Raw genomic sequence first — 23160 nt, forward strand, 5'->3', positions numbered from 1 at the left:
ATCTAATTCCCTCAGCATCACCTGATTTAATATGACTACATTCCATTATCCTTGTTTAGCTTTAGTTGATGTTCATCTTATATCCTCCTTTCAAGACACTGTCCATTCCGTTCAACTGCTCTTCCAGGTCCTTTGCTGTCTCTAACAGAATTACAATGTCGTCCGCAAACCTCAAAATTTTTATTTCTTCTCCATGGATTTTAATTCCTACTCCAAGTTTTTCTTTGGTTTCGTATATTGCTTGCTCAATATACAGATCGAATAACATCGGGGACAGGCTACAAACCTGCCTCACTCTGTTCTCAATCACTGCTTCCATCTCATGCCCTCGACTCTTATAAATGCCATCTGGTTTCTTTACAGTTGTTAATAGCCTTTCACTTCCTCTATTTTACACCTGCCACCTTCACAATTTGAAAGAGAGTATTCCTATCAACATTTTCAAAAGCTTTCTCTAAGTCTACAAATGCTACACATTAGGTTTGCCTTTCCTTAACCTATCTTCTAAGATAAGTCGTAGGGTCAGTATTGCCTTGCGTGTTCCAACATTTCTACAGAATCCAACTGATCTTCCCCAAGGTTGGCTTCTGTCTGTCTTCCCATTCACCTGTAGGGAAGTCGTGTTAGTATTTTGCAACCGTGACTTATTAAACTGATAGTTCAGTAATTTTCACACCTGTCACAGCATCTGCTTTCTTTGGGATTTGAATTATTATATTCTTCTTGAAGTCTTGACAGTATTTCGCCTGTCTCACATGTCCTGCTCACCAGATGTAAGAGTTTTGTCATGGCTGGCTCTCCCAAGGCTATCAGTAGTTCTAATGGGATGTTGTCTACTACCGCGGCCCTGTTTTGACTTAGGTCTTCAGTGCTTTGTCAAATTCTTCACACAGTATCATATCCCCCATTTCATGTTCGTCTATGTCCTCTTCCATTTCCATAATATTGTCCTCAAGTAGACTGTCTTTCTATACATCCTCTATATACTCCTTCCACCGTTCTGCTATCCTTTCTTTGCTTAGGACTGTTTTTCCATCTGAGCTCTTGATATTCATACACATGGTTCTCTTTTCTCTAAAAGTGGGGCATATGGTAAGGATTAAAAATTAATTAGCAAGCCACGCATGCAAACATCTAGAGTAAGTAGTAGCAGAGATTGAAGATCGGAAAGGAAACAAGAGAGTGATTCATTTGAAACAGTTATTGGACATAAAGAGTGCAAACATGATGTACGACATGTATATAGCTCTATAACATTGCGATGTATCGCGACCCTGTGGAGCCTGAAATAGATTTCATTGCAACAATCATCTGTGCAGCTGCTACAATCAAAGAAACTTATGGTGTGTTTGAGCGGGTCGGGCAGTCAGTGCTCCATCAGCGCCAGGCATGCTTGGTATCTGATGGTTCAAACTTCAAGCATGTGTTGCAATCAATCCGCTTGATTCCTTTCCGATCTTCAACCGGTGCTACACTTATCCCTCATGTTCAGAGCCATGGGTTGCTATGCAATTCTCAACCCTTATGATGTGCCGCATCTCCCCTAGTAGTTTGTTGCAACACTTCTGAAACACCTTGTGTTCAGGGACTAAGAACAACCTATCAGACTCTCCTAGAGTACCCCTGACAATACCCTTGTCTGTGATGAACATCCTTTGTGCTACTTGCATATCTGGTAACCAAATTCTTACATCCTTCAAACCAATATTCAACTACTGCTTTAAATTTTATGTTCTGGAACATTTTTCTTCTACTTCGTCAGTTTTAATACAATTCAGGGCTTGTTAATATGATAAATTAGTGATCTGATTCAGCCCAGGAATAAACCAATGGTGTCAGTCGCATAATTAAAAACACAATCTAAGTGTGGGTAAGTTACGATATGATATGCAGATACCAGTTGTGCGGAATGTATTTTATAGGATTAAAACACTATGAGGAATTGACACAAATCTTCTAACAGATCCATAAAACATACATCCACAATAAAGCAAAGTCCGTCAGACATGACAACCAGAAACACGAAAATTAGATTTTAAACTGTGGGTGTTCTTGATTCTCTGAGCAAGCACATTAAGAAGAATAGGAAGCTGTTTGGAGGACTGTGTTATGTTTTGCTTGTGACTTGTGTACAGAGGGACCATATGTGTCTTCAATGTTGTGCAAGAGTCACATTATCACTACGAATTGGGGTATCTGTGAGGGCTTGGTGTTTACTCCATGAGACGTTGTTCCAAGTTGGAGCAGCACCTGCACCACCAAGTACAAACAGGTGCTATAACAATGCAGACTGATATTAGGACAAAACAGAAAAAACTGACTGAAATGTCTTTCTAATGTCAGGACTTCAGATATTTATGCAAGTAGTGTTCCTTTCTGTACAGTTAGAGATGAATTAGCTGTATCTTATCAAAACTGAAAAATATGTCAAAGACATGCTATTTGTGGTAGAAAGTCTTTTGAACTTCCATCCTCAACAAGATTTCACTGTCAAGGGCAGAGTGACAAAACCTGAATATACAGTGGAAACAGGTGAGTACACTGACTTCCTGGATTCAGAAATGCAGGATGTCCATGCACTCCTGGGTCTTTCTTACATGTCTTGTGAAAATAAGACTGCAACAACATGGCAGAACACTGCACACAAATCAAATAGTTTGCAAATATATTTCATGAGTGGAATAAACCAAAATTCAATGTTCTTTTATGAGGGGGAACAAGGGTGTCCTTCACGAGTTCCAAAAATCACATGCCAGCAGTCAGCAGTATTTTATAAAAATGCACTAGGAGGATTTATTTAGCCTTACTTCCTCCACATCACGTTATGATGTCCTGGATTTGGCTACCTCAAGATGCCGTTTCAAGAGCTGCTTACAATGCTTTTGAAATAGAACAGCTCAACGCAAATTCATATTAGCTATGAAGGCTTTAACTAAGATGAAGGTCACTTGCTACAAGCAGGCACTAGACTCAGACAGAAAAGTTAAGAATGAATGGAAACAATTCAAAAGGAAGCGGGAACTCTAGGACACTGGGTAATGGTGCTGTCTGTTGGCTACCCCCTAGTTTCCGTGCATATTCACAGTTGCAGACACTTCTCCTTCGTTCCACAAATTTCCTGGCATCAGTCTACATTTACAAGATGTCACACGATACCTACAGTCAGTTTTGCTTGTGGATGTCAGCATATGTTGGTCGCTGAAAGTTGATGTTTGACATTCATTACTCATTGGGATGATTTCATCTGCACTTCCCTGGAGCATGTCAATACAAATTCTATTGTAAGTGTGTGTGTGTGTGTGTGTGTGTGTATTTTCAAACTGTCATGTAAATGGTCAGCATATTGGTGTGTTTTCCACAGAGAAAGTGTACTATAATTATAAAACTAACTCATTCTCTATCACAGAGAGATGATCACAATTATGATCAATGGAACATAACTAAACTCAACTAAACTACCTTCCTTATGTTCCGAGTTCCTGCTATACTAGATACAATATGGTTCCTGAAAAACTGTATCATATCCTCTCACTAATGACTGCTGCTAATGCCAAACTGTTCCTCGATTAAATCATCTACAAAAGTTTAATGTTCTGGTCTTGGATGGGACGCTTGGACCCAACCACCCTTCATATCACTCTCTGCCAACGGCATCACTGAATGCGGTCTGGAAAGGCATGTGGTCAGCACACTGCTCTCCCAGTCGTCGTTGGGTTTTTTGACCTTGGATCCACTACTGACTGGTTAAGTAGCTAACAAGAATCACTGAATGCGGTCTGGAAAGGCATGTGGTCAGCACACTGCTCTCCCAGTCGTTGTTGGGTTTTTTGACCTTGGATCCACTACTGACTGGTTAAGTAGCTAACAAGAATCAAACCCAAGTCCCCAACATGGCAGTCCACCACTCAGCTACCGTATTTATTCGAATCTAAGCCACACTTTTTTTCCGGTTTTTGTAATCCAAAAAACCGCTTGCGGCTTAGAATCGAGTGCAAAGTAAGCGGAAGTTCTGAAAAATGTTGGTAGGTGCCGTCACAACTAAGTTCCGCCGCCGAATATATGTAGCCCTACACAGGCATGCTTTGCAAGCACAAAAATAAATACTGGCGCCAAAACCTCGGCGTCGGTAAATGAATTAAAAAAAAAGAAAAGTTGGATGATGAGCTTTTTTCTCCACCCCGAGTTTCGACCACTGCATTTTCATACATTATCCATCGAAGTAAATACAAATTCCGGATTGTTCATCTTTGAATGTAGCAGCATTTCAATGTACTACGAAAATCCGACTGGCAAGACTGTTTGGGATGTTTGTCAATATGGCCAACTCTACGTTCTGAATTTTTTCCTACCTGTGAGAAGAGTTGGTTGCTAATAGGAACTTTTATGTACTGTGAATCACATCTTTTCACCATAAGAATAATACGAATATAAACATTTTGCCATGTATTGTTTCGTGTTTGCTGCTATCTCATTTAAATCCTGTCTGCCTAATAAACTACGAAACTAGAGTGAGACAACAGCAAACACGGAAGAATATACATATCATGCCATGTTTATATTCATATTATTCCTATGCCTAGTAGGGTACAGTCAGAAATGAAGCACGGCAATTGACTAGATTTTTAAATCTAAGATGACTCTCATTTCTGTGCAGAATGTAATGTACTAAAGAGGCGTCTGCAAAGATTTTCAAACGGAGAAAAATTTTAGCTAAACTCTCGTTCAGAGCATCTTCTATCATACGCAGTCTGTTATTTCATTCTTGTTGATCATTATTGAAGAAAGCAGCAGTGTAAGTAACAACAAATAGCAGTCTATTGCCATTGTTTCGCTAATGAGACGATTCCTCTCTTTTGTTTTTTAATTGTAAGCGGCGGTAGCATGCACAATAGCAAGCCATGCCGCGAGCGGCGACAAGTCGTAAACACTTATTATCAGAATGCGACAAACAATGCATGACACAGTACAGTAATGCATTTTCAGCTTAGAGTGACTTTAACACCTATAACAAAGAGAACGGCACTTATCAGATCAAAGAAAAATAAGCAATCAATTCAAACCAGACGAAGCACATGAAAAAGGAAGGGTACCCGTATAAATACGGACTGAGCGCCTGACACATAGCAATGGCTACCTGGTAAAGCTTAACTGCTAAGCTTACGACTTGAACCAAACTACTGTAGCTGTGTCGTCATTCATTCGACCTAAATTGTGTCTCATATTACAATGGACCAACTTTGTTTCAATTTGGAGGTGCGGCCTAAAACTTTTCTCTCCCCTTGAATTTCGAGTCTCAAATTTCAGGTGCGGCTTAGATTCGGAAAAAAAAAATTTTCCCTTGATTTTGAGTCTCATTTTTCGGGTGCGGCTTAGATTCGAGTAAATACGGTACATAGGTGGCTAAATGATTTAGAATTACAGTATAACCTCATTAGCACGAACTCGCATACGACGAACTTGCGGTTGACGCAAAAATAATATTGGTCCCACCAGGAATACATTAGTTCCTATGGTATGTTTTATCGGTTAAGGCTAATTACGAACTCTGTTTCAGTTCCTAGCGTAATTAAATTTCACTGTAACACATACTTCCGACCTTAGAGTACTCTAAAGTGCAAATTTTTTTTTTTCCTAAATGAATGTAGTATTGTAGGTCGGTAGCCGCGATTATCACCCCAACAATCAGCGTATGCTGTATATTGTAAGGCATTCAATAATGTGTGCAGCAGCATTTAGGAACATAATCAGTGCCAGATTTGACAGGTGTTCTGTTAGTCGTAGCCGTATTGAGTTGGAATATCAAATAAAAACTACAGTTACAACTGGTACCGTAGCACATGAAAATGGCAAAGAGGAAACAGACAGCTCTAAATGTACAGTTAAAGCTTAAGATTCTAGATGAAGTGGACCACGGTACCAAGAAAACAGCAATTGCAGAGCAGTTTGGAATACCTAAATCTACTTTATCTACGAATATTAAGAACCGAGAAAAAATTATTAATGCTGCGGCATCAGGTTCTGTAAACAAATCTAAACGACTTCGTACCGTCAAGTATGAAGACATCGAAATGTTAGTGCTAGAATGGTCCAATCATATATGTGCATCCAACATACCTTTAACTGGCCCTGTGACTCAGTCAAAAGCAAATGATACTGCTAAAGATATGGGCATTGAAGACTTCCATTGTTCTGCTGGTTAGTTGTATTGGTTCCAAAAGAGACATTCAATTACATCTGATGGAAAAGTATGCCTCGTGTGACGTGTTTAACATGGACGAAACTGGATTTTTCTACAATCTTTTTCCAAATCACACCCTGGGGATAAAAGGTGATAAGTGTCACGGTGGAGCACGAAGCAAACAACGTGTGACTATTGTACTGTGCTGTAATGCTGGCAGTGAGAAGTTTCATCCCTGGGTTATCGGTAAATCCGAGAAACCACTTTGTTTTAAAAACATAAATATGGACACTTTACCTTGCACCTACTCTCATCACGAGAAAGCTTGGATTGATGGCACATTTCGCAAGTAGCTTCTTTGTTTCGACAGTCGAATGGTTGCTCAAAATAGACATGTTCTTCTTACATTGGACAGATGTACTGCCCATAACTATCATGATCTGAACCTATCCAACATAAAGGTTCAGTTTTTTCCACCCAACGCCACAAGCGGCCTTCAGCCTTTGGACCAAGGCATAATATCTCTCATAAAGAGAGCTTATCGTAAGCAACTTGTAAGAGCTGAAATTCATGCTGCTGAAAACAATAGTGCAACCCCAAATTGGAATCTGCTTTATGCAATAAAAGCCATCGCAGCAGCCTGGAACTCAGTATCGTCACATCATATAGGGAAGTGCTTTAACAGAGCTTAGAGACATAGCAACACTGAAGATGCCACTTCACATGATGAATGGACAGTTCTGCAGGACATTGCGAACCCTGGGATTAGTTTCGAAGAATTCATTAGTGTAGACGACAATGTTGCCGTATGTGCTTCTGTGGAATCGGATGTGCCAAAAGCTGTGAACGAGCAAGAAGGGTCATCAGAAGAAAGTGAAGAGGGAGCAAGAAGGGTCATCAGAAGAAAGTGAAGAGGAAGAGAATACAGATACCATTCCACCTACCCGTTAGGAGATGTTTACAGCCTTGGACTGTTTAGAACAGTTCGCTTCAACATCCGACAACACTGCTGGGTTTATGGATGCTATCATTACAATTGGTTGTGAAATTACAAAATATTATCATTCCCATGACTGTCAGCGAACCATGACCAAATTTTTCCAAGAAAGTAACGTACATAATTTGTGAGTACTTGTAATCATACAATCACTTTATAGTGTTATAAGTCTACAATAACGTGATTGATAGTGTAGTGTATTACACATTAGTGTACTGCAGTACATGTATACTTATTAAAATCTGTGTTTTTCACTTAACACGAACTCTTTTTAACACGAACTCTTTTTAAGGGGATACGGAATCACCTATCCCCGCAATGTTAATATATGCCTACTATAGGGAACATTTTCTCACAAACTACTGGAGACAGAGAGGTAAAAATTTTACTGTATGTGCATTCATATGTTACAACAATACTGAAACAACAGTTTATTGTCAAAGTATTTTCTTACAGAGATATTGTACATTTATTTTTAAGTAAATTTTTTCCATCGCTTTTTACTAGACTATCACCCCTAAGTCTTTTGTAAATCAAGTAATTAAATAATCGTTGTTTCAGTATGTAATAGGGACCTATGTCACTACGTCATAAAAATTTCAGACTTCTAGGTTGACCAGTACCTGAGATAATGTTCCTAGATGAAGTAAAAAGTAAACTTACGGGAAACGGAGAAAGAAGATTAAAACATTCCTGATCCGTAGCTAATACCCCCTTCACAGTCTTCATAATCATCTTCAAGTCTTCTTTTGGCACCCCTCTGCACCTGTCTTGCTTTTTTCACTAATGTCTTGATTATATTATCAGCATGCCTTAGTCTGTGCTGATCTAAAAAGAACATAGCACGTACCGTACGGGAACCAACACACATACCCAACTTTTGAAGGACCTGGCATTTAGTTATATTTCCAAGATTGAAGCTTGCCACAGCATCATACACACCAAAATGTAGTGTATTAATTCCGACAAACACTGTTAATGGGAGACGATGCCATATCACACTATTCAAGCACTCGTTGGGGTTCTGCGTTTTTCCGTGAAGACATTTCATCAGAAGACTTCTGTCAGCCAGATCTCTGAAAATGGGCTTTATTTCTGCCATGATGGCTGATGGTAGACTGTGGTGGTGAATGTATTTCTCTCCTGTTGTTAGTCCCCTATTGTATTTACACCAGCTGTTTTCACCTTTGGGGCACAAACCATGTTGTGGATGCTCATCCGTGGATGCGGTGTGGAAATATAAAGCCCATATAGCTCTCCTCATTTCTTCAAGATTGCCTGTATTTGGCCTGATTGCAAGGCCATAGCAGTTCTGAATGTGGTCTATTATGGAATCAGTCAATCTTCCTCTGCCATCCAAGGTTTTCCCATCATCTAGTTTTTTCCCTTTCATAACTGATTTTAACCTTCTCAGCCTGGCACCCATTCTCTTCTGCACATGTCCTATACATTCAAGTTTGCTTATATTTACACTGTTCCCATATGGTTTGCTTTCCAAAACTTCTTTGAATGCTTTAGAGTCACCATCTCCCAGATATTTGACATAGCGAACATTATACCACTGTGAAGAGCGCAATACCCGATCTCACAAATATATAAAAATAAAATAGTTATAATTGTAGTAGAGCTATGTATGATACGTCATTTTAAAGAGGAAACATGGCAGAATATAATACGCCAATAAAAAAAAATTCGATTTTTTAACCCAAAATCCGATTCCGTATCCCCTTAACACGAACTCTTTTTAACACGAACTCTTTTTAACATGAACTCCTGATTTTTCGGTCCCTTCGGATTCATGTTAATGAAGTTTTACTGCATATCAAAAACCATATATTGTCAGTCATGTTCCCACTTATAATTTCTGAGCACTGCCATTATCAATTTTCATGGGGTACATGGGAATCACACCATTGGAAGAAAATAGTCTGTGAAGGACAATGGTTTTAGCCCCAGTTAACCACAAATTTTCAGTTGTCCCTATATATTTGATACCCCATTTCATTCTCATCAATCCAGTCACATCATGTACTGTGAAGCTGCTGTTGTTATGGTGAATTGTTTAAAGAGCTTCCTTCAAAAGTTCTGAGGTGGACAGCATACAATATCCATATTACATGCTTCAGAGCAACAAAATATTGTCTTCCTCAATAACAAGTTCTCACAGATTATGATGCTGTAAAACATTAGTTAAGAAAAATAAGAAACATAAGCCGATTTTTGAAATTTTCATTTCCAAAATCTGGTATTATGTGTAATGCAAAAGTTGTATAGCTGTGGAGTTTAAGAAGATCTGTAACAGACAACTTCTAGGTCAGGTTCTTATCAGTATGAACATCAAACAATACAAAATATTCTGTTTCACTCATTTATTTACTTTCACGCATTACTTCTAATGGTGTGGTCAGGCCTTGTACAACACACAATTGGACACATTGTGTTTAATCGGTGACCATTTACTTGTGACGAACCAGTTAACAATTTTCAATTGCGTAAGTTTCTCCAATAGGCTTGATTATAACACTTTCATCACAACCAAAGAGAACTATTTCAGTTTATTGGATATATGATGGCAGATCATTTATATTCAACAAGCACAAGTAAGAACCCAATATTGATTTCTGTGGGACACTGGTGTGATTGTTTCCCATTCTGAAGATGCTAAACACTGGCTATATTTATTAATGAAACATACTGTATCCTTAAAGACGACAAAAACCAGTTACCAGATGATCTCTGATACCATAATATTTGAGCGTCTTTAAGAGAATACTGTGATCTGCATGCTCAAATGCTTTTCACAAGTCACAGACAATATTAGTTGACAGTATCCTTCTTTCAAATTTTGTAATAAGCTGACTTGAGACTTTAAAAATAAGAATGTTACATGGAGAAACCTTTTTTAATTCAAAGGAAGGCTAAGTATTTTCCTTTGGAATAAGGAAAATTATTTTAACAGCTACTTCACTATGCGAGCCATTTGAGTATCTCTTCCAGCAAAACTTCCTCTTAACAATGCTGGTGGGAATTCTCTCTCCAGCATATCCTGTGCTCTCACAATCCCCAGGCCTAAACCTCTGCTTACCTGTTTCCCACTGCCTCATCTTACCTTTTCCATTCTCTCTTCTGTCCACACTACTCCTTCCCTGTCCAGATCATGTACTGCATTCTCTCACTTTTCCAGTTCCATCACTTCCTCAACCTCACCAATCTGGTCCTTCATAACTGTACAATCCCGGTTTAAACCATATTATGATGATGTTTGGTTTGTGGGGGGCCTCAACTGCATGGTCAGCAGCACCAATACAAATTCCCAATCTGCACACAGTCCAAATTAGCCACATCCATGAATGATGATGGAATGACGAGGACAATACGAACACCCAGTCCATGGGGAGAGACAATCCCAACCTGGCCGGGAATCAAACCCAGGATCCCAGGATCCGGAGGTAGCAACGTTAGTCACTAGACCATGAGCTGCGGACAGTTTAAACCATACTTGAGAGCCTCTACTCCTCTCTCAAAATCATTGTACTTAGTGATCACAACGTCCTGAACATTATTACTGCAATATAAATTCTTGCCTTTCAACAGTTGAAACGGAATTCCCAGCTCCATCAGAGGAAGTTGTCCCAACTACTCACGTCCTATGCCCACATTGCTCCTTAATACCTATCTCTTAACATTGTTGTCAACCTCTCTGTCAAAATTCTGGCCCCTGCGGAAGTCTCTATACTTTTTAAAGCATTTATTCACCACATACCCCACTGACAACAGCCAACCAAAACCCCATGTAAAACCTTGTTTCACTCATTTAATACCAAAGGGTGGAGGTGGGATACTTTACACCTACCTTTTGAAAATATTGTAATCTAGTCAGTTACTCTATTATCTTAAAATTCTGAAATAATATTTACTATTTTTAACTAATTCTTTTACAAGTTCCATAAAAGATCCAAATTTTTCAGTTAAACTGAACCCAAAAATTTAAGTCTACATGGTAGATGTTGCTTTCCACAATAAATGTTATTCAATACTTTCAGGCTGAGGACCTTACATGCATGTCATAATCTCTTTAAAAAGTATTTTGTGATTAAAATCCAACAAAAAGGAATGATATTTGCCCCCCCCCCCCCCCACTTTTTTTCTGTCAAAGTACCATCAGCTTGGTAGTACACTTTATTGAAAATGCATTGATATTGCTAAAAGTGGTAAAAAGGTTCTGGACCCTTCTTACATGTCAGCACTCCTTACACACACATCACACACACACAAACTTTTTTTTTAGGATGAGCATACAACACGTGTTACAGCAAATGTGTTGGTATTGTTAAAAAGTTTTCCAACCTCGCTGCAACCATAGTTCTCCTGGCCTTCCATCCAATCGTCCTCTGGTAACCTTTCAGAAATTTCTCACTTTTAATCTGGCCTCACTTTGTTCTCCTAAATCCCTCCCCAGTGAGTCCAGTATCAGTCCTATGGAACAAACCACTACCCATAACCTGAAAACCAATCCACACCTTATCATCCAACTTGCAGACAAGGCTCCACCACAGTGTACATAAATTGTAGTGATTATGTGGCTGTGGGTCTCTGTCAACTTTCCAACACCTCTGTGTATTAACCTTACAACCATGAGCAAATTCCAGAATTCAAACAGGACTTCCAGAAGCTTCTCAAGGCCTTAGGTCCATCCCAAAACCTGAATCGATCTCCCTACTCACACCAGCAACCCCTTACACAACTATCTTTTATCGACTCTCCAAACTCCACAAACCCAACTGCACAGTTCTACTTCCCAGTCATCCCACAGTGGCTCGGTACAGTGCTCCCACAGAACAATCCTCTGCCTTTGTCGACCAACAGCTCTAAAGTACTGTCCGTAGCCTCCATTCTACATTCACGACACCAATCACTTCCCTCACGATCTTTTCACCTGTCCCATTACCACCAGAATCTTGTGGGTCACTGTGAAGGTGACGTCTTTACACACCAACATTCCCACACCAATGGCCTCGCAGACACGGAACATTACCTTTCCCAATATCCTTCTGATACCAACACCATCTCCTCTTTCTTAATCCTCCTTGCCAAACACATCCAAACTTACAATTATTTCACTTTTAAAGGGTACATCCATTTAAAAAAAAGTTGGTACTGGTGGCATGGCACCAGTCTATGCCACCTTATTTATGGGCCTCTCCTATTAATACCTAAATTCCTTTGTCTGGTGCTCACTCACTTATGACGTTTTCATGATGTGGACTCATGGCAGCACCACACTTTACTTGATCCTCTTCAACTCACTGAGCCACCTTCCCAGATGTTGAATTACACCTCTCAGATGGCTCCATAAATACATCTATTCATATCAAGTGCACCATCCACCCACAGTACCTCCAATTGAAAGCTGTCACTCATTTCACATCTTACCTACAACTTTACCACCAGTGGATACCACATCTGCAATGGAAAGCAGTTGAAACATACTGATAACCTTACAAGAGCCTTTACTGACAAATAGTATCTTACCCAGATCATCCATAAACATATTTCCCATAACATCTCCTTCTATGACGCCAGTAAACCTGTTAACCAGCCACTGACCAGCAATCTTCTGATCACCCCGCCTTGTAAAGGCCAACCACAGCCTCCACCTGGGCTTTGAATATCACTCGTCGTGCCCCGACATAAGGGATATCCGACCAAAAATCTACACACACCATCTAAAGTTGTGTTCTGCCGCCCACCCAACCTACAGAACATCCTTATCCATTCCCAGTTCCAATACTGCTCCCAATCCTGTAACCCATGGGTCATTCCTTTTTGTTCGACCAAGGTGCAAGACCAGTCGACCAAGGTGCAAGACCAGTCTCCACACACCACATTCTACCAGTCCTACCCTGAAACAAGCTGGCCACATGTGAAAGGAGCCATGTTTTATATCAGCTATGCTGCAATTACTGTACAACATTCTATGTGGGCATGACAAGTAACCAACTGTCTACTCGCATGAAAGGCCACCAGCCAACCACAAACTTGAGCACTACATGAGCCATTTGGATGCTCCCTTCTGCCACTAGTTTCTCTGGACTACACAGATGCATATTCTCTCTCCAGCATATCACTGGCCTAAACCTCTGCTAACCTGTTGCCCATTGCATCACCCTTCTCTCTTTTGTCCATGTCACTCCTTCCCCATCCAGATCATGTGCTGCCTTCTTCTACCAATCTTCCACTCCCCCTCCCACCCCCAAGCTGGTGTATTCCTCCCTCCCCCTTTTTATCTAGCCTTCCCTCTCACCTTCTCTCCCTCTTTTCCACCCCTCAAAATTCCTCTCTTCCTTCCATGCCTCCCTCCTCATTTCCACCTTCCTCTCCTTTCCTCCTCTCACTTCTGCCCCTTCCTCACCATACCTCTCATATGCTCTACCCTTTAACTCCTTCCATTTCATTGTGCAGCTGCTGAGTTATCTGTGGAAAATTCTGCCTCACACTATCCCACTAGCCCCGCCACACCTCACGTGTCTTTCTCTATCCCCTTCCCATCTCCATCTGTCCAGGCAACTGCTACTGATTATCAAGAGTAAGTCTCACTGTGGTCACTGGTGTGTGCATTTGGGTGTCTGTGTCGTTTTGTGGGTGGATGTCTGTACTTCTACTTGAGAAAGAGCCAGTGTTTCTATGCACCACACATCAATTATTTCCCTGTGAGTGGTTGCCTTTCCTTTCCGTGTTGCTCTTCTCATGTATACAATCTTTTCCACTACCTTTGAGAAGGAGGTAAGCAGTGAGACTAGTTGGTAATTATCAATATCTCACTCATTTTTTTCTGTCAATTGCATATTTCAGTCTACCTGGAAATGTATCCCGTGATATTTTGCACATGTGACTAAATGCAATTCACTTATGTGAAAAACGTATTTTAATAATTTAATTAGGATATTATCAATGCCGCAAGTGTTTTTGCTTAAGAGAAAAGTGAAAATGATGTATCAATGACACTACAATAATTGCAGCTAGTTTCTGTGTGGGGGCCATGAGTCCTGAAGTCTTCCATAGGCTGTGAGTAGAGATATCACACTCATCATCACAACATTTTTACACACACACACACACACACACACACACACACACGAATCATGCTTTAATCATTCAATGGGGAAACTGCACTTATTGCAACATTATTTTCTAAAACTGGAAGTAAGACTTGCTGGATGCAGACAGAAATTACTAAACGACGTAGTAAGGACAGCTTTGAAGGTGAGAATCTAGAGCAGTTACTTAACAGTAAAGAGAAATAACACTGTGAATATCTGTTTCAATTGTGGTACATAGGGCAAAAGTATTGGTGAACCAATCTTACAGTCACAGCAGTTCCACACAGGTGTCTCAAACAGTGAGAATCAAATGTTTGGGTGTAATCATCTTATGACATGGTGACAGGGAGGGTACATATTCTTAATATGGCACAAAACCTTCATAGTTGTTGGGGATAAAGGGACTAAACAGGAAGGTTCCCCTGAATTGTGGTAGTACGTGGGAGTGGTAAAAACAAGGCACTACACACCATATTGATCTCAGAGATGAGAAGTAATAAGTAATTGTGTGAGAAAGCCAGCCTGGGCTGCGGGCCAGAAGGCAGCAGGCAAGCACTCCCCACCTCTACCCCCTCCCCAGCATCATCTGTAGTGACAGGTACTGCCTCCAAGTCTGACAGCCAATGGCCTGACACAAGACAAAATACTCCCATAGATCAGGTAGAGAAGAGATCTATAATGATATAAATGAAAAATACAATTGACACTAGTATGATCGACAATAGTAAACCAAGAGAAGAGAAATTTTTAGGTCAGCAGGTGTTTGGGTACAGTTAAAGTACCCAGGGGCTCAGCATGTTGTGAGAGACAACCCTCCTGCATACACTACTGATCTGTCAGAGTGAACTGTTAAAAGATGGGAACAGAACCCACTCTCTTATAGGAATAATAAAATTCTGTTCAACAGTTATATTGTTATTGGCTAGTATTTAGGATAAGGAATCCTTGGATTTATCAAAGTGCTGTAAGATGGCACAGGCTTAAAAAAGCGAAGCTAGGGTTCAGCAGAAAAAGGACTAACTGCACAAAGTAATAATTAAAAACAGTATAAAACAGTGATGACCAGAAAGGCCTCTCCCCCTCTGGTCCAAAAACCACATTAACAACCACTCTAACCCAAAATGCCCTGTCCCAACTGCAAAAGCAGAGTAGAACATTAGATCTGAACTCTACCTAACTGGAAGAGTGCAGAAAGTTGAAATAAGTAGTTCTCGTAACATGCAAAGATCAGCACATTCCTCAAACTGGGGAACTATCAAGAATGGGGTTCCACAAGGGTCAGTCTTGGGTCCTTTGTTGTTCTTATTATATATTAATGACTTGCCATTCTATATTCATGAAGAGTCAAAGTTAGTTCTCTTTGCTGATGATACAAGTATAGTAATCACACCTGACAAACAAGAATTAACTGATGAAATTGTCAATACTGTCTTTCAGAAAATTACTAAGTGGTTCCTTGTAAACGGACTCTCACTGAATTTTGATAAGACACAGTACATACAGTTCCGTACAGTGAATGGCATGACGCCATTAATAAATATAGACCTTAATCAGAAGCATATAGCTAAGGTAGAATAATGCAAATTTTTAGGTGTGTCCATTGATGAGAGATTAAATTGGAAGAAACACATTGATGATCTGCTGAAACGTTTGAGTTCAACTACTTATGCAATAAGGGTCATTGCAAATTTTGGTGATAAACATCTTAGTAAATTAGCTTACTACGCCTATTTTCACTCATTGCTTTCATATGGCATCATATTTTGGGGTAATTCATCACTGAGGAATAAAGTATTTATTGCACAAAAGCGTGTAATCAGAATAATAGCTGGAGTCCACCCAAGATCATCCTGCAGACATTTATTTAAGGATCTAGGGATATTCACAGTAGCTTCTCAGTATATATACTCTCTTATGAAATTTGTTATTAACAACCAAACCCAATTCAAAAGTAATAGCAGTGTGCATAACTACAATAAAAATGGCTCTGAGCACTATGGGACTCAACTGCTGAGGTCATAAGTCCCCTAGAACTTAGAACTACTTAAACCTAACTAACCTAAGGACAACACACACATCCATGCCCGAGGCAGGATTCGAACCTGCGACCGTAGCGGTCGCGCGGTTCCAGGCTGTAGCGCCAGAACCGCTCGGCCACCAGCGGCCGGCATAACTACAATACTAGGATAAAGGATGATCTTCACTATTCAAGATTAAATCTAACTTTGGCACAGAAAGGGGTGAATTATACTGGCACTAAAGTCTTTGGTCACTTACCAAATAGTATCAAAAGTCTTACAGATAACCAACAAGTATTTAAGAAGAAATTAAAAGAATTTCTGAATGACAACTCCTTCTACTCCATAGAGGAATTTTTAGATATAAATTAAGGTAAAAAACAAAAAATATTAAAAAAAATAAAAAAATAAAAAATAAAGAAAAACAAAAAACACAATAAAATAAAGTTGTTATATTAACTTAAGTATGTTGTTAAATTAACCTAATTATGTCATGTATTGGAAAATTCGACTCGTTCCACATCATTACGAAATATCGTATTCGTGATCCATGGAACTAGTATTAATCTAATCTAATCTAATCTAGTTTCTTGGATGAAACAAAGAACCTTTGCATCCAGGATCATTGAAATTGCCTTCTACTGAGATTTCTTATTCCCCTTAACTACTTTAAAGGGTCAGGACTCCTGTGAGAGTTCATCCTCATAATAGTGGATAGAGCAGCACAGGGACCCAGAGTTCATGGCTCCTTCAGCAACTGGCTTGTGTCAGGTTGCTGGTGCTTAGATTTCTGGAGAGAGAGTTCCCTAAAGGAAGCCTTGTCACCTGTAGATGCCATAGAAGGACGCTGCTTCTCCACAAGGGTGCGGCGAGTCTAAGTCCCTGAAGATGGTGCTGCAGATGACATACGAGAGGTGAGCCTATCGCCCCCATGGGCTAATTTACTTGCCATGTGAAAGGAGGGAGTAAGTACACGAGGTACTGCAGATGGTCTGGCCGCAGCAGTAGGAAATTTTTTACCACTGGGATGGGATATTTTTCTGCTCTTCAAAACATGGGAGGCAATAGGGACCTTACGTTCCTAGTGTTACTTTTCTAAATTAAGCCAGCATACTTCGAGGATCAGTGGGCGGTGGGATATCATATCCACAACTGACACAATGGAGGTTGCGAACACAGACAATTTGCATTAAGTAGCTGACCACAGTCTCCAAAAAATGAATTGCTCATATAACAAGACATACAAGGTGTGAGAGCTTATTTATGATAGCAATTGTAGGCATTTGGGACCACTCAACATTCAGGTGCGAAACTACTACTTTTTCTGTATCATATACAGTCATTAGAATCCACTTTTAACATAATAAAAGCTAGGGGTAGTCGTAAGGGTCAAAGAAGGTTCTTATTATTACTAAGCTAATGCAATACACTGACTGTAATAAGAAACAAATTATGGTGCACACTCTACCAACACCGACAAGATGGTGCAGCAGTTAGCATAATGGACTCACATTCGGTAGGACAACGGTTCAAACCCACATCCGGCCATCCTGATTTAGGTTTTCCATGATTGCTCTAGGCAAATGCCGGGGTGCTTCCTTTGAAAGGACATGGCTGATTTCCTTCCCTCATTCGATGGGACCGATGAACTCGCTGTTTGGTCATCTAGCCCAAATCAACCAACTCATGCTATTACCAAAAGTATGACTCCTGATGTTGTGCAAAGTTTGCTAGTTATTCTTGTTGCACCAAAGTCAGTCAGCATTAGAATGTACTCCTGGTCTGAGCTCTGTGTCAACCATGTTCTCCGTTTCCAGTATTTTATGAAATTAAGTGTGTCAAACCAAGTAATTAAGTAATATCAAAATAATTTCATTCTTATGCATTCATGAAAACACTTCTGATATTAAGAAACAGTTGTAATAGAAATTAGTAAATGTGCAAGGATATAAGTACAGTATACCGGGAAATTTCTGTACACTGGGCACAGCTGCTTCAAGCGTCTACAAGGCGATTTGGTAAACGCCTCATCATAGCTTAATACATGGCTATTGTTTTCACCTACAGCTGTTCACGCTTCACAGCTGAAAGCTGCAAGTGCTGTGTGGTGTCACGGATTTCCTTTATGATTACTTGATGTACGAATGTCTTAGTAGTCAAGAATAAATGTATTAAAACTACATGCATGATGCAGCAGTTTTTCAACCATCTCAGTGTTGAACTGTATTGTACAGTGATACTTTTGTGTACGTAAATTCAACGGCACAAGTGGATCATGTCTGTAAAGTATGTTGTGAACAGATATAGTAGCAATTTCTCACGCATATCATTGTTTATCACATCATATCTCCTGAACTATGATAGGTAGGTGATTCTGACTCCACAGCGACTATTGCCTGACAGTAAGAAATATGGGTACCAAGTTTGGTTAAAATTGATCCAGTGGTTTAGGAGGAGATGTGAAACATATACACATCCACTTTTATAGTATGTACAGATACCATAATGGTACCCCAAACTGTTAATTAAGGTAGATTTGGTACTGGCATATCCAATCATAGACATACAAACAGAACTCTTGAAGCTCAGGTTGCTTTCAGTGTGCTATAGCATCTGCTGCTCAGGACAATGCCAATGAGAGCACTGCACAGAGAAGATACGAGAAAGTCTTACACATCAATTCACAAAGGCAATCCAAGAAAGGTTATCTTTTGCTTGCAAACTCGAGTGAAAAGGCGAGTTCAGATGATCTGTTTAGTTCCTATGTTACCTTATTCACACACATGGCTATTCAGAGTAAGACTTGTGGAGGTTTCATGCACAATGGAATCTTGCAATATGCCCAAAGCATCGTCATTCAAAGCATCATGTCAAGGATAGGAGATGTGGCTTTACATCACAACAGTTGATCATAATTTTAACTTTATCAGGGAGCAATTCACCTCAAAAATGAGGATGAATACTTTGGTGTCAATCTTGCTGTCAGACAGGCCTCAATAATTGTAACATGTATTCATTCAACCATTCACATCTGAATGAAGACAATCCCAGAAGCCCACAGCCACTAGCAGTTGGGTATTGTGCGAGGTATAGCTCATAATGCCACCCACTCTGGTCAAGTGCTCTCCCCATGAGTCCCACCCAGCGAGAGAAACGGCCACCTGGCTTGATGGCCATTGCCCAGAGTCTCCAAGTGGAAAAGCACACACTCCTCAGTATGCATAAGGAACTAAGGAGAGGAAGAAGTACTGTAGCGGGTTGAGGATGCTCAACACATACACATATTTAGGAAAGAGTTGTTAGCCGTATGGTGGTACCTTTGTAGGGGATATACTGAAGTGACAATAGCAGTGGAATAAATCAGAAAATAAAGAAAGAGCAACACATAGTCAATTGGCAGTTACAAAAGGTTAACAACAATGTTGAAAAAATATCAATTGGAATTTTGTAATACAGTTTTACTCTGAGTGCTAAACGAAAATTGGTACCTAACTGGCAATATTTGCAAGCTATCAGCAAAATAATTAATAGTAAGTTGGTACAAAGTTACAATCCTATTCAAACGTAAAGGGTTTTTCTATCTGTGTCCAACATTAATTTTATTGTAACAAATGAGATTACAAGGAAGGCAGTCCACAACACTCAAATTTTTGCACTTCCCTTCACAAAACTGTGTGCCTTCATACACTGCCTTGAAGGAAAGGTTACTTGAACTTTGTGTTTAGCACTTTTGAACACACATTATTGGTGGACTTTCTTTAATAATTCGCTGGAATCCACATCAGAAAAAATTCATTGAGATCAAAGATAATAAATTTATATTTCTTAGTAGCATATTTGAAGTGTTGATACTCATACTGAACATTCAGTATGTCCAATATTTTTCCTGGTTTAGCACTTTCAAACAAATTACAAACCAATCATAATTTAAGATATAAAATATAATTATACTGTACCTCATATTCACTTTGTGGAGTAACGTCAAAAAGATCCAATTCCTGAGATTTGTCAACCAAAGTACATGATGGCATGTTGTGAGAACCACATACCACTTTAGTTCTCCAAGAGAACTGATATTCACAGTCCTCTACTTGATAGAACACTGGCTGCCCCTATGTGCAAGAGAAAAAAGTATTATATAACAATTATTTCAAAGGAGTTGAGAAACAATCAATACTTGCATGTAAATCCATAGTGTCCATATATTTGAAAAACTGCCACAAAAAATTACTTGTCTAGCTGTATTTCTTAAATATATAATGACAATTTAAGCTTCATTCATTGGGTTAGTGTCTTTTTTCCAGTAAAGTAATTGTTTTAGAAGGAGGTATTTTAACATATTATCCACATAGTTTTAGTTACATGCTGTCTGAGACTTAGCACTCTTACATTGCAAGGGCATAACTTCATATTGTGGGAAATGTTCTTATCATATTAACCATGAAATAAAGCAGTACAACAGTAGAACTGGGGAAAGGTGTCAGCTCCAGCTGATCCCTCTGTTCTTTACATATTAAAACTGATGTGATGCATATTGCAGGCGTTACATTTCATTTCACTACTCAATTGGCACTGCTACACAAGCAAAGCTTGGATAGAAAATTCCCCAGTCCACATTACCACATAACAAGGGTCACACAGAACCTATTCACTGGCCCAGTTTATGCAACCAATGTGACAATCAACAGCAGCAACAAAACAATGGCAATACATCCACAGCAAGCTCCCACTTGTCTGGTTCACAGATGAACCGCACATAGTTGGCAATTTTTGAAAAATAAAGATTTCTGAAGCTTGAATACCTCAGTTATAATCAGAACACGTATTTTTGTCCCAAATACATTACGATGCATGAAAATTATGTTTCACCATTATCAGAAAATAAGTAAATGAGAAAGAGAAAAATGGACGCATACTTTCCAAAAGCGAATTGAAGGTAAGTGATACAAACACAGTGTTTTGAATTTACTTTTGTTAATAATTTATCAGTTTCCAGTGAGTAAAGTATAATTAATGCAGCAGACTTTAAATGTGATATTTAGCATGGTTTGTAAAACACCAGATTGCAGTATGAACATGAGTATTTTGGACTGTCCAAGTGTTTAGGTATCTGTGCTGTGTCAAGTCTGCACTAAGCAGGAAAATCGAAACCATACTAATTTCACTAGAGGAGCCTCAGGCATTTAGTACATAGTTTCATAATTATACTAGCTACAGTAATTAAAATCCATGGAGAATAAATAAAAACTTTGCGGTTTGCCAATGACATTGTAATTCTGTCAGAGACAAGAAAGGACCTGGAAGAGCAGTTTAACAGAATGGACAATGTCTTGAAAGGACGATATGAGACGAACATTAACAAAAGCAAAACGAGGATAATGGAATGTAGTCGAATTACATCAGGTGATACTGAGGGAATTAGATTACGAAATGAGACACTTAAAGTAGTATATGAGTTTTGCTATTTGGGGAGCAAAATAATAACTGATGATGGCCGAAGCAGAGAGGATATAAAATGTAGATTGGCAATGGCAGGCAAAGCGTTTCTGTAGAAGAGAAATTTGTTAACATCAAGTATAGATTTAAGTGTCAGGAAGTAATTTCTTAAAGTATTTGTATGGAGTGTAGCCATGTATGGAAGTGAAACATGGACGATAAATAGTTTAGACAAGAAGAGAATAGAAGCTTTCAAAATGTGGTGCTACAAAAGAATGCTGAAGATTAGATGGGTAGATCACATAACTAATGAGGAGGTACTGAATAGAATTGGGGAGAAGAGGAATTTGTGACACAACTTGACTAGAAGAAGGGATTGGTTGGTAGGATGCGTTCTGAGGCATCAAGGGGTCACCAATTTAGTACTGGGGGGCACTGTGGAAGGTAAAAACCACAGAGGGAGACCAAGAGATGAATACGCAAAGCAGATTCAGAAGGATGTAGGTTGCAGCAGTTACTTAGAGATGAAGAAGCTTGCCAAGACAGAGTAGCATGGAGCACTGCATCAAACCATTTTGTGGACTGAAGACCACCACCACAACAACAACAGTTATAATTGTTTAATGGGTTCCCAGTTAGATGGAATATGGCTAAGAATCTGATGGTTCTGATCACAAGTTTTCAACAGATCAATGCTCATAAATTGTTGTTGCCCTTGAAAGACTTGTATTTCAGCAAGCTACCACAACTTTTTGACTCATGACTGGGCTAAAAAAAATCTGAAAAGCAAGAAGAAAGACCAAAAGAAAAAGTCATTGAATGAGAAAATTTCAATCTACAAAATGGGTAATTCATTCAGTTGATTATTTTTTGTCAAAGGAAAAGGACTTGCCTGTCTGACAAATGGACATATCATGGAAGATGCATACTTACAACACAGAAAATTTTCTCGAAAAGTCAGGCGAGTACTGCCCTATTGGAATACAGTTCCAGGAATTCATTAATTATCATGCACTACTACCATTTTGGGCAATCTAATTTCCTTCAGGTAAAATTTGGGAGTTCTCACAATCCAGAACCGTTGGCATGGCCCCTCATTCCATTTTACAGCAGGGGAAATGCTGGTGGGAAGGCAGACAATAGCACATTTGTATGTAGTGGGGCTACCATTTTATGCCAAGACTCTAAATTGAACCTTATGACCTATCACAGTAATGCAGTTCAGGTAGCTGTTGCACAGTGCTGCTGATAACACACTCTGTCATTCAAAATTTGGCTGAGCACTTATCTTAAGCCACGTTTACTGCATGTTATATATGTATCTGCAATAATTTCATCCTGAGCTATTCATTCACAAAAGGAAACAATTTATCTCTGGTTAACCTAACTCTTACCACACAAGGCTCTCAGACATTAATGAGGTGGCATTAT

At 39.4% G+C, this 23160-nt stretch overlaps 1 protein-coding gene across 3 annotated transcripts in view; it reads right to left on the reverse strand.

The window, feature by feature from the left end:
- The window catches only part of LOC126254123 (cation-independent mannose-6-phosphate receptor), a 633915-nt gene that overhangs the window by 275753 nt on the left and 335002 nt on the right, over positions 1 to 23160 (reverse strand). For all 3 annotated transcript variants that reach the window (XM_049955284.1, XM_049955287.1, XM_049955285.1), the window contains one exon: positions 20250 to 20405. In XM_049955284.1, coding sequence (XP_049811241.1) covers positions 20250 to 20405 — 156 coding nt within the window. The remainder of the gene's footprint in view (positions 1 to 20249; positions 20406 to 23160) is intronic.

This window comes from Schistocerca nitens, chromosome 1 (genome assembly GCF_023898315.1).
Source record: "Schistocerca nitens isolate TAMUIC-IGC-003100 chromosome 1, iqSchNite1.1, whole genome shotgun sequence".
Lineage (NCBI taxonomy): Eukaryota > Metazoa > Arthropoda > Insecta > Orthoptera > Acrididae > Schistocerca > Schistocerca nitens.